General features: G+C 45.0%; 1 protein-coding gene across 5 annotated transcripts in view; it reads left to right on the forward strand.

The window, feature by feature from the left end:
* The window catches only part of myo1b (myosin IB), a 436,008-nt gene that overhangs the window by 384,202 nt on the left and 38,188 nt on the right, over window positions 1-13,618 (forward strand). For all 5 annotated transcript variants that reach the window (XM_072478525.1, XM_072478546.1, XM_072478553.1 and 2 more), the window contains one exon: window positions 1,437-1,543. In XM_072478525.1, coding sequence (XP_072334626.1) covers window positions 1,437-1,543 — 107 coding nt within the window. The remainder of the gene's footprint in view (window positions 1-1,436; window positions 1,544-13,618) is intronic.

Below are 13,618 nucleotides of genomic sequence, written 5' to 3' on the forward strand. Positions count from 1 at the left end.
GTAAAGTCGCCATTGTCTCAGGTGATCATAGACTGCTTTCCCCTTTGAGGGAGGAGAGCTGACGGATGGTTATTTAACCTGAGGATTACCACACCTCAGGCGAGGGTGAGAAGGTGGGCCTTCGTGAATATCCTCAGCCGATACGGGAATTGATCCTGCACTGTTGGCCTTGCTCTGCATCACGAACCAGCTGCCAGTCAGCAGCACCCAGGGCCCCTGTAGTGTCATACCCTGACAGTTTAGAGGTCAGAACTGTGTAAAGTTTAGAGGCTTTTTAGTGTTTACCACAAGAAGTGGCAAGGCTGATGCATTCTCGTGTCAAAGGCTTGCCATTGTTTGATTATCTGAAGACTGATATCTCCGATAGTGCTGTAATTGATATCATAGAATTTACAGTGCAGAAGGAGGCCATTCGGCCCATCGAGTCTGCACCGGCTCTTGGAAAGAGCACCCTACCCAAGGTCAACACCTCTACCCTATCCCCATGACCCAGTAACCCCACCCAACGCTAAGGACAATTTTTGGATACTAAGGGCAATTTATCATGGCCAATCCACCTAACCTGCACATCTTTGGACTGTGGGAGGAAACCGGAGCACCCGGAGGAAACCCACGCACACACGGGGAGGATGTGCAGACTCCGCACAGACAGTGACCCAAGCCGGAATCGAACCTGGGACCCTGGAGCTGTGAAGCAATTGTGCTATCCACAAGTGTCAGTTGATCCCTTAACAGGACCTCCATTGTGTCATTGATATTCCAGCTGCTTCCTTCACAACAGTGCTCTCTGGTGACACTGTGGAGGCTGCCAGCCATATCCTATCTCCCTCCCACCTATGGAACTTGCCCACCTTGCCTAATTGGACGATATTCCAAGCAGTGGATCTTTAGTTGGTTGGCTCACATATGGCTGTGCGAGAAGTCCCATTGCTGCTGTGGTCCGAAATGGTCCTGAAACATGAACGTTCTCAAACTCTGGAAGCTTCAGTCCACTGTTTCCAATAGTCAACCTGAGTGTCCCATTCTGGGACGACGAGAATTTATCTAATTCAATAGAAAACTATTGTAATGGCTTCCTTGTAAGATGTTTTAAAGAAAGCTATCAGAAACTCCGGAAAGGGTAACAAAAACGGTCAGGCATTTCAAATGGACGGCCTTGACTCTGTCAGGCTTTTGAATGACTGAAAGAACAAATCAATCGGCTGATGGTGTTTTGGGAGTCAGCAATTCACCTTCGTTCATTTATAACAAACATTACAGTACCATACAGATTTAAAGAACCATTAGGCGAGGTAGAAGTAATAACAGCTCACACGCTTTGTTAGACAACATACAAACTAAACCTGGAGAGTGTTGTGTCCTCTTGGCTTTACATTACTAAAAGGAAAAGGAGATTTAAAAAAAAATTATAACAAACTGTTGTGCTCTGTTTGCAGTGCAAGACGTACAGGGATCAGTTCACAGCACAAAAGAGAGCTATTTTCGAAGAGAAGCTCGAGGCTAGTGAACTGTTCAAGGATAAAAAGGCATTGTACACCAACAGGTAATTACCAATGTTAGGCACAGTGCTGGATACATTGTGAAGCGTTCTTCATAAGCACAATGCTTAAATTTTTTATCCTGGACCAATTAATGCTAAAACATTTCAATGCAGGGTACTATTTATATTCTTATTACTGTTGTGTGACTGATGAAATTGTTTAAATCTCCTTTGGCATTTGCTAATATACACGTCTAATTTTTAGAAAACAAAGATAATAATTAACTCAGTAATGATCATGCATCGAGAATTCACTGAACTTTATAGCCTTTCTCCTTCATGTATAACTCGGGTACTGCATTGAAAAACAATTGCGATGATTACACAGAAGCATAAAGCATATATGAAATGCAAAATAAGGATGACAGTGTGTTTTTTTTTTAAAGTGATCATCAGTTTTGGCTCTGATTTTGGTGAATGATTATCCAAGTACATTAACAATGAAAGCAGGGGAATGATTTACAAAAGTATTTGCACTTTGCAAGGTCAAATTTGACCTCTAGGCTGTAAAATGTCTCGAACACTGCTCCACCTAACCAGATGTTCCTTTAATTCACATAAAGAGGTTATTTACAGCACCTCCTGGGCATCTGGAGCTAGATAGGATTATTGGAGAAGGACCTCCTTCCCAACAGAGGGCCTTGGCTGAGGAATTGCTATTTCTTTCGAGAAGAAAAAACAGAATTTGTTTTAAGCCTTTGTGTCAAGACGGCTGACAGGAAATGGCTCATTATAATCCAGGTTAACCCGTTTTTATAGATTAGCTAAATTGGCTGTGTAATGTTCTTGTCGGATGGCCTGATTTATAATTTAAGAACACTTGTAGCTAAAGCTATAAATGATTTATTCACATTAACTGTGGGTCAACTATATACAAAACAACAGATGAATAACAGTATGATCATGCACAGGCAACCTCTTTCTTCAGCTCTCAGTCAGTCTGTGGTCACCTGACTCTAACATTCACTTGTATACTAATGAGACTCCTAGTGGTCAGTTGGTTAATTACAACACAACCATAATATCATCACCATTCTCTTTCCTTTGAAGGAATAAATTAATACATTATCATCATGTGATACCATTAGCCTGTGGGTCTAACAGTATTAATTTTTTCTTTAACATTTTTAAAACTGGTTTAACAAATACATATATTATACTCCCAAGAACAGCAAGCATAGTATATACAAATAGCCCAAATCTACAGATTGAGCTAATCAGGTTTTTTTATGACTCTTTTCTTTATTATTATTGTCACAAGTAGGCTTACATTAACACTGCAATGAAGTTTCTGTGAAAAGCCCCTAGTCGTCACACTCCGGCGCCTGTTCGGGTACACAGAGGGAGATTTCAGAATGTCTAATTCACCCAACAAGCACGTCTTTTGGGACTTGTGGGAGGGAACCAGAGCATCCAGAGGAAACCCACGCAGATCGGAGGAGAACGTACAGATTCCGCACAGACAGTGACCCAAGCGGGATTCGAACCCGGGACCCTGGCGCTGTGAAGCAACAGTGCTAACCACTATGCTACCCTGCCACCTACTTGACCTCTGGTTGACCTTCTCAAAGTTTGACCTTGCTGCTCAGAACTTGTTGATTCAGTGTTCTCCATTACATTCTCATGCTCAGGAGCTGCTGAACTCTCTGACTCTGCAGCTGACGTTAAACTGACGTAGATACGTCATCCATCACATTGTTGTGAAAGTCTTCTCTGGTTTCAAAAGTGCGCGATGATTTCTTCTTAAAACCAACCCTTCCTCTGTCTGTACATTGTAGGAATGAGGTGCTGCTTCTTCAAGTACAATGGCTTTTCTCGACCAATTGTCTGAATCTTCTATCCTTGCAATATCATCACTACTCAGAGGTGGTAAAATTCTGGGCACTCTATCGTAGAACTGCTTTTGTTTTGCTTTAATGTTTTGCATTTCCTGCAGTACCACTGCATTCTCCTCCTTTTCCAAGTATGCAAGTCTGGTACGCAACCTCTATTCATGAGTGATTCTGCTGGCGATCTACCATGTGTCAATGGTGACGCTCTGTAACTCATTAGTGCGAGATATGGGTCAGATTGGATGTCCATTGCTTTCTTCAACAATTGCTTAACAATATGTACATCTTTTTGGGTTTTCCATCGGCTTGTGAGTACAACGGACTGGACGTGACGTGATTGAAATCATACACGATTGCGAAGTGTTGCCACACTTTACATTTGAAACAGGGACTGTTGTCATTCACGGCAACTTGAGGAATTTCGTATCTAGCAAAAATTGATTTGGTATGCAGTATTACACTGCTTGCTGTTATGCTTGACAGTAGAGCCATTTCAGGATAGTTTGAAAACTAGACTATGATCATTAAATAATCTTTCCTTCGTAGGTGAAAGAGATCCATCGCTACTTTCTGCCATGGTGCCATAGGTAAATCGGATATTTGCATAGGTTCTCTTGTTTGCTTGCAACAACTGACCATCCTGTCAATATCCTGGTTTATACCTGGCCAGTAAACAGAGTCACGAGCTCTCCTTTTCCACTTCTCAATCCCAAGATGTTCTTCATGTGTCCTCTTTAGTACATCCTTGCGAAGAGATTAAGGTATGACTATAATGCTCAAACGAAGTACCACTCCGTTAATGATACTGAGCTCAGATCTTATATTGTAGAACTCCAGACATCGACTTCTGGTCCGGTGTGAGTTCATGTTCCTCATCACCTCTTGAAGAATTTGATCCTTCCTGGTCTCTTCTTGGATCTCACGTACTTTCATATCTGATACTGGTAGTAATGTGGAAATAAGATTAATAATCAGATCTACATCTGCAGCAATTTCACGACTAATATTTTGCATCGGCGCTCTCGATATAGGACAATACAGCGCAGTACAGGCCCTTCGGCCCACGATGTTGCACCGAAACAAAAGCCATCTAACCTACACTATGCCATTATCATCCATATGTTTATCCAATAAACTTTTAAATGCCCTCAATGTTGGCGAGTTCACTACTGTAGCAGGTAGGGCATTCCACGGCCTCACTACTCTTTGCGTAAAGAACCTACCTCTGACCTCTGTCCTATATCTATTACCCCTCAGTTTAAAGCTATGTCCCCTCGTGTCAGCCATTTCCATCCGCGGGAGAAGGCTCTCACTGTCCACCCTATCCAACCCCCTGATCATTTTATATGCCTCTATTAAGTCTCCTCTTAACCTTCTTCTCTCCAACGAAAACAACCTCAAGTCCATCAGCCTTTCCTCATAAGATTTTCCCTCCATACCAGGCAACATCCTGGTAAATCTCCTCTGCACCCGCTCCAAAGCCTCCACGTCCTTCCTATAATGCGGTGACCAGAACTGTACGCAATACTCCAAATGCGGCCGTACCAGAGTTCTGTACAGCTGCAACATGACCTCCTGACTCCGGAACTCAATCCCTCTACCAATAAAGGCCAACACTCCATAGGCCTTCTTCACAACCCTATCAACCTGGGTGGCAACTTTCAGGGATCTATGTACATGGACACCTAGATCCCTCTGCTCATCCACACTTTCAAGAACTTTACCATTAGCCAAATATTCCGCATTCCTGTTATTCCTTCCAAAGTGAATCACCTCACACTTCTCTACATTAAACTCCATTTGCCACATCTCAGCCCAGCTCTGCAGCTTATCTATATCCCTCTGTAACCTGCTACATCCTTCCACACTATCGACAACACCACCGACTTTAGTATCGTCTGCAAATTTACTCACCCACCCTTCTGCGCCTTCCTCTAGGTCATTGATAAAAATGACAAACAGCAACGGCCCCAGAACAGATCCTTGTGGTACTCCACTTGTGACTGAACTCCATTCTGAACATTTCCCATCAACCACCACCCTCTGTCTTCTTTCAGCTAGCCAATTTCTGATCCACATCTCTAAATCACCCTCAATCCCCAGCCTCCGTATTTTCTGCAATAGCCTACCGTGGGAACCTTATCAAACGCTTTGCTGAAATCCATATACACCACATCAATTGCTCTACCCTCATCTACCTGTTTAGTCACCTTCTCAAAGAACTCGATAAGGTTTGTGAGGCATGACCTACCCTTCACAAAGCCATGCTGACTATCCCTGATCATATTATTCCGATCTAGATGATTATAAATCTTGTCTCTTATAATCCCCTCCAAGACTTTACCCACTACAGACGTGAGGCTCACCGGTCTATAGTTGCCGGGGTTGTCTCTGCTCCCCTTTTTGAACAAAGGGACCATATTTGCTATCCTCCAGTCCTCTGGCACTATTCCTGTAGCCAATGATGACATAAAAATCAAAGCCAAAGGTCCAGCAATCTCTTCCCTGGCCTCCCAGAGAATCCTAGGATAAATCCCATCAGGTCCCGGGGACTTATCTATTTTCAGCCTGTCCAGAATTGCCAACACCTCTTCCCTACGTACCTCATTGCCATCTAATCTATTAGCCAGGGGCTCAGCATTCTTCTCCACAACATTATCTTTTTCCTGAGTGAATACTGACAAAAAATATTCATTTGGTATCTCGCCTATCTCTTCAGACTCCACACACAACTTCCCATCCCTGTCTTTGACTGGTCCTACTCTTTCCCTAGTCATTCGCTTATTCCTGACATACCTATAGAAAGCTTTTGGGTTTTCTTTGATCCTTCCTGCCAAATACTTCTCATGTCCCCTCCTTGCTCGTCTTAGCTGTCTCTTTAGATCCTTCCTCGCTACCTTGTAACTATCCATCGCCCCAACCGAAACTTCACACTTCATCTTCACATAGGCCTCCTTCTTCCTCTTAACAAGAGATTCCACTTCCTTGGTAAACCACGGTTCCCTCGCTCGACGCCTTCCTCCCTGTCTGACCGGTACATACTTATCAAGAACACGCAGTAGCTGATCCTTGAACAAGCTCCACTTATCCAGTGTGCCCAACACTTGCAGCCTACTTCTCCACCTTATCCCCCCCAAGTCACGTCTAATGGCATCATAATTGCCCTTCCCCCAGCTATAACTCTTGCCCTGCGGTGTATACCTATCCCTTTCCATCATTAACGTAAACGTCACCGAATTGTGGTCACTGTCCCCAAAGTGCTCTCCTACCTCCAAATCCAACACCTGGCCTGGTTCATTACCCAAAACCAAATCCAACGTGGCCTCGCCTCTTGTTGGCCTGTCAACAAACTGTGTCAGGAAACCCTCCTGCACACACTGTACAAAAAACGACCCATCTAATGTACTCGAACTATATCTTTTCCAGTCAATATTTGGAAAGTTAAAGTCTCCCATAATAACTACCCTGTTACTTTCGCTCTTATCCAGGATCATCCTCGCCATCCTTTCCTCTACATCCCTAGAACTATTTGGAGGCCTATAGAAGACTCCCAACAGTGTGACCTCTCCTTTCATGTTTCTAACCTCAGCCCATACTACCTCGGAAGATGAGTCCCCATTTAGCATCCTCTCAGCCACCGTAATACTGCTCTTGACTAGCAGCGCCACACCTCCCCCTCTTTTGCCTCCTTCTCTGAGCTTACTAAAACACCTAAACCCCGGAACCTGCAACATCCATTCCTGTCCCTGCTCTATCCATGTCTCCGAAATGGCCACACCATCGAAGTCCCAGGTACCAACCCATGCTGCCAGTTCCCCTACCTTATTTCGTATACTCCTGGCATTGAAGTAGACACACTTCAAACCACCTACCTGAACACTGGCCCCCTCCTGCGACGTCAAATCTGAGCTCCTGACCTCTATACTCTCATTCTCCCTTACCCTAAAACTACAATCCAGGTTCCCATGCCCCTGCTGCATTAGTTTAAACCCCCCCAAAAAGCACTAACAAATCTCCCCCCCAGGATATTTGTGCCCCTCAGGTTCAGATGTAGACCATCCTGTCTGTAGAGGTCCCACCTTCCCCAAAAAGAGCCCCAGTTATCCAGAAATCTGAATCCCTCCCGCCGGCACCATCCCTATAGCCACGTGTTTAATTGCTCTCTCTCCCTATTCCTCATCTCACTATCACGTGGCACGGGCAACAACCCAGAGATAACAACTCTGTTTGTTCTAGTTCTGAACTTCCATCCTAGCTCCCTGAAAGCCTGCCTGACATCCTTATCCCCTTTCCTACCTATGTCGTTAGTGCCAATGTGGACCACGACTTGGGGCTGCTCCCCCTCCCCCTTAAGGACCCGGAAAACACGATCCGAGACATCACGTACCCTTGCACCTGGGAGGCAACATACCAAACGTGAGTCTCTCACGCTCCCACAAAATCTCCTATCTGTGCCCCTGACTATCGAGTCCCCAATTACTAATGCTCTGCTCCTCTCCCCCCTTCCCTTCTGAGCAACAGGGACAGACTCCGTGCCAGAGGCCCGTACCCCATGGCTTACCCCTGGTAAGTCCCCCCCCACAAGTATCCAAAGTGGTATATTTGTTTCTCAGGGGAACGACCGCAGGGGATCCCTGCACTGACTGTTTTTTCCCAGTCCCTCTTACAGTTACCCATCTATCTCCAATCTTTGGTGTAACTAATTCCCTGAAGCTGCTATCTATGACCCCCTCTGCCTCCCGAATGATCCGAAGTTCTTCCAACTCCAGCTCCAGTTCCCTAACTCGGTCTTGGAGGAGCTGGAGATGGCAGCACTTCCTGCAGGTAAAATCAGCAGGAACACTAACGGCATCCCTCACCTCAAATATGCACCTGCTAAGAACAAATATTTGCCTGACGTGTAGATGAGATTGAAGTCAGAGCGTTGTAACTTGATCGTCAACCTCTGAATGCGTGGAGACATCTGGGTGAGATTTTCTTTGATGATGTTAACCAAAGAATGATGACCTGTCTCAACTGTGAAAGTTGGAAACCCATACACGTAGCCGTGGAATTTCTCCAAGCATACAACTAAACTCAGGCATTCTTTTTCGATTTGAGCGAACTCTGCTCTGTTGTCATCATGGATTGTGATGCATATGTGACTGGTTTCCAATCACATGCTTGAGTTGCAAAAGAACTGCTCCTGGACCATCTTTGGACACGTCTGTTGGCACTTTAATCTGCTTAGATGGGTCAAAAAATGTGAGAACTGGCGTGGTGGTGAGAGAAGTCTTGAGCTTCTTCCACTCTTGCTCATGTTGCTCAGTTCAAGTGAAATCCGTTGTCTCATGTAATGGATCACGTAGATCTGTTTTTGATGACAGGTTTGGAATGAATTTCCCTATAAAATTGATCATACCGATCACTCTTAAGATGGCTTTCTTGTGTGGTTTTGGCATGTTGAGAATTGCTTGGATTTTGTCCTTGTCAATTTCAGTGCCATGCAATGAGAGCTTGTCACCTGTGCCCTCAGTTACTCCAAATTGGCACTTTTGCTTGTTGAACGTCAGCCCATTTCTCCTGATGCTTGTTACAACTTTAAGCAACCTCGTATTGTTCTCTTCGATGGTTGAGCCCCAAACGATGATATCACGCATGTGCGCACCTTCTATGCCTTTGGTTATGTGCTCCATGGCACGGTTATAAATTTCTGATGCCGAAATTATGCCAAACGGCCATCTCAGAAAGCAGTACCGTCCAAATTGCGTATTAAAGTGCGGTATTTTGTACTTTGTTCCTCTAGCTTTATTGCCAGAAACCTTGAGCTGCGTCAAGTTTCATAAAAAATTGTGCATCAGCCATCCCAGATGTGATTTCCTCACGCTTTGGTATTTGGTAATGTTCTCTTTCATATTCTCGTTAAGATCTTTAGGATCCATGCATATGTAAATATCGCCATTCTTTTCCTTTCCACAAACCATGGAGTTTACCCAATCTGTAGGTTCGTCTATCTTTCTGATTACTTCTAATTTTGTCATTCTGTCTTGCTCCTTTTGAGGCGATCCCGAAGAGGTGCAGGTACTCTTCTTGGTGCCTGTATCACAGGTTTTGCATCCTCTTTGAGTTGTATCTTGTAGGTGAATAGTAGTGTACCAAAACCTGTGAATACATCGCTGAATTTGCTCATAATGTTCTCAGAATCATCGGAGTGTTGATCCAAATCTTTGTGGATGCTATATACCAACTGCACTCGACCTAATTCTTCACAGGACTGATCACCTAACAGTGAATCCAAGCTCGTGGGGAAACAATACAGAACGGGACGGAATAAACTTTGTTCTTCACCACCACACCCAGGTCACAAGCACCATAACATGTAATGCTTGAACCATTATAATCTCTCGGAGATATTTTGTGATTTCTTCTAATCAGCTGAATTTTTAGATTGGTTAAACCAGTCATGCTGATTAAATTGGCTTTGGCACCAGTGTCTAACTTCAATTGGACCACTGTACCGTTCACCTCAAGTGGTAGCAGCCATTTGTCCTCATCAACTGCATTTATTTTAAATGGAGTACCAGTTTGCATTTTTTTTAAGTGCTGGAGAATTTTTTGATGTCTACAAAAAATTCTTCTTCTGTGTTATTACTCCAAGAAACAATGATGTTTCATCACTGGAGACTGTGTCTTTCACTGTGCTGACTGGTCTGGGGTTGAGCTTAGAGTAACAATTCTGAGCAAAGAGATTTTTTTTCTTTGCGTCGAGAACAAAACTTGCGAAATGCTGGACACTGCCTTAATTTGTGTCTTTGACCACATCTTTCACACAGAAATACTTTGTCCTGATTTTGAACCTGTTTGTTGATATACGAGGAGCTGCAGGAACTTTCCTGCTTTTTTGGATGTTTCCCGCCTTTTTGGAAAAGGGCAGCGGCCGGAATGCTTTCCTCCAAGAAGACGCCACCATTACTGAGAAACATTTAAGAATGCTGTGCTGCTAGCTCATGAGCCTGACAAATCTTAACTCTTTGTTCCAAAGATAGCTCCGATTCCCTCAGCAACCATTCCCTCAGCTTATTTTCATTCACACCAAACACAATCGGGTCCCAAATCATGGAAGATTCCACCGCAGAAAAATTACAGGTTTTAGCTTTTAACTTTAAATCAGTGATGAAATGATCTATGGACTCTTCTGTCTTCTGTAAGCATGATCGAAGCACATAATGTTCATAAATTTAACTCTTTCTGGGGGTGCAATGTTCATCAAATCTTCAAATTACTTCATTAAAATTGTTACTATCTTCATCGTTTGCAAATTTGAAACTATTCAACACAACAATTACTTTGGGCCCTGCCACTGTTCGGAGAATTGCTACCTTACGCAAATCTAATTGATCTCCTAAATTTACTGCAGTAAGAAACAGATTAAATTGTTGTTTAAACATGCGACAGCTGCTGTCCATATTACTATGAAATCCAAGACTCATTGGTGGCTTCAACACTGATGTTGTTAATTCTGGTAGTCTGCAAAATATTCAAATCTCTGAGGACCTCTTGGCAGGCTGATAGTTTTTTTGTTAGTGATTGATACCATCCAATCCAGGGCAGCACGGTAGCATTGTGGATAGCACAATTGCTTCACAGCTCCAGGGTCCCAGGTACGATTCCGGCTTGGGTCACTGTCTGTGCGGAATCTGCAGGGCAGCACGGTAGCATTGTGGATAGCACAATTGCTTCACAGCTCCAGGGTCCCAGGTTCGATCCGGGCTTGGGTCACTGTCTGTGCGGAGTCTGCACGTCCTCCCAGTGTGTGCGTCGGTTTCCTCCGGGTTCTCCGGTTTCCTCCCACAGTCCAAAGCTGTGCAGGTTAGGTGGATTGGCCATGATAAATTGCCCTTAGTGTCCAAAGCTGTGCAGGTTAGGTGGATTGGCCATGATAAATTGCCCTTAGTGTCCAAAATTGCCCTTCGTGTTGGTTGGGGTTGCTGGGTTGTGGGGATAGGGTGGAGGTGTTGACCTTGGGTCGGGTGCTCTTTCCGAGAGCCGGTGCAGACTCGATGGGCCGAATGGCCTCCTTCTGCACTGTAAATTCTAATTCTATGAACCTGGTACCATGTAATGTTCTTGTCGGATGGCCTGATTTATATTACAAGAACGATTGTAGCCAAAGCTATAAATGATTTATTAATGTTAACTGGGTCAACTATATACAAAACAACAGATGGACAACAGTATGATCATGCACAAGCATGATCTTCCAGCTCTTCAGTCAGTCTGAGGTCATCTGATTCTTTAATTACCACTTTTATACTAACGAGACTCCTAATGGTCAGTCGGTGAATTACAACACAACCATGATATCACCACAGGCTGGATGGTGGGTTTGTGATGCGGAGCAACACCAAAGTGTTGTTTCAGCTCCGTACCAACTGAGGTTATCCATGAAAGCCACCACCTTCTCAACCTTGTCCCTCGTCTGACGTGTGGTGACCATCAGGTTAAATCACCACTAGTCAGCTCTCTCTCAAAACGTGGGGCAGCATCCTATAGTCCTCTGGGACTCTGGCGACATTTACATTTTAATCTTCTCCCTCAGGCGAACAGCCCCAGTTTATCTAATCTATCCATTTAACTAAAGTTCCTCATCCATGGAATAATTTTTGTAAATCTTTTTGCACCCTCTTTAAAATCTTCACAATCTTCCTAAAATGTGGTGCCCAATAATTGACACAATGGGTGGGACGCTCCGCGAACCAGCACCTTCAGGAGCTAGGCCGGCGCCGGAGTGTTTGGCGCCGCCGAAGTGCCTCCGCCGGCCGGCGCGAGTTGGCGCATGTGCGGGAGCGCCAGTGTGTGCTGGCGTCATCCCAGCGCATGCGCAGGGGGGTTCTTCTCCGCACTGGCCATGGCGGAGGTTGACAGCGGCCGGTGCGGAGGGAAAGAGTGCCCCCACGGCACAGGCCCACCCGCGGATCGATCGACCCCGATCGAGGGCCAGACCACCGTGGGGGCACCCCCCGGGGCCAGATCCCCCTGCGCTCCCCCAAGGACTCTGCAGGCCGCCCAAGGAGCCAGGTCCCGCCAGTAAGGACCTGTTGTGATTTACGCCGGCGGTCCCGCCGAAAACGGGCGGCCACTCGGCCCATCATGGGCCGGAGAATCACCGGGGGGGGCCGCTGCCAGTGGCCGCTGACCGACGCGGTGCGATTCCCGCCCCCGCCAGAACCCCGCCGCCGGAGAATTCGGCAGCCTGTGGGGGTGGGATTCACTCCGCCCCCCCCCCCCCCCGGCGATTCTCCGACCCGGCGGGGGATATACCATATCACCCATATTCCAGTTGAGACTTAACCAGTGTTTTATGAACATTCACCATAACGTCCCTGCTTTTGTACTCTGTGCCTCAATTTATTAAGCCCGGGATCCCGTACGCTTTATTAACCACTTTCTCAACTTGCCATGCCACCTTCATCAATTCGTGTACGTATAGCCCTGGGTCTCTTTGCTCCTGCATCACCTTTAGAATTGTATTCTTTAGCTATATTACCTCTCCTCATTCTTCCTACCAAAATATATTACTTCACAACTAATAGCACTCGATGTGAAGAATGACTTCTTCTAACTTCAACCTTTATTCTTTTGGTGATAACATTGAGCCCTTGGCCCCTTGCTGCTGTTTCACAAACCCTTGGAAACAATATTTCCCACTTACTGTCAAGATCAAGCATTCTTTACATCGCCCCTCACTATTCGTTGGTTCAGTTAAAGTCACCTACTTTTTGATCTTTCTTCCAAATGATAGCCCTTCAATCCTGATATCATTCCATTGATCTTGACTGTATAATTTCTATGCATTCAATGGCATTTCTATAACAGAGTGCCACAGCTCTACATAGTATTCCAGCTTTGACCTTAGTAATACCTGTACAACTTCACCATCACTTCTGTACTTTTGTGTCAATGTCCTTATGGATAAAACGAAGAATTCCCTTTTGGTAGTTTATGGCATTTTCAACTTGGACTCTCATTTTCAAAAAGGTAAATATCTGTACCCCAGAATTAATGGCCGCTATTTCCCACATTAAATAAAGTCGCCATAGTCCCAGATGACCATAGACTGCTTTCCCCTTTGAGGGGGAGAACTGACTGGTGGTGATTTAACCTGAGGATCATCACAGACGAGGGACAAGGTTGAGAAGGGGCCTTCATGAATAACCTCAACCGGTAAGGCAGTTGGACCCACGCTGTTAACAATGCTCCATATCAC

This window comes from Scyliorhinus torazame, chromosome 2, assembly GCF_047496885.1.
Source record: "Scyliorhinus torazame isolate Kashiwa2021f chromosome 2, sScyTor2.1, whole genome shotgun sequence".
Classification (NCBI taxonomy): Eukaryota; Metazoa; Chordata; class Chondrichthyes; order Carcharhiniformes; family Scyliorhinidae; genus Scyliorhinus; species Scyliorhinus torazame.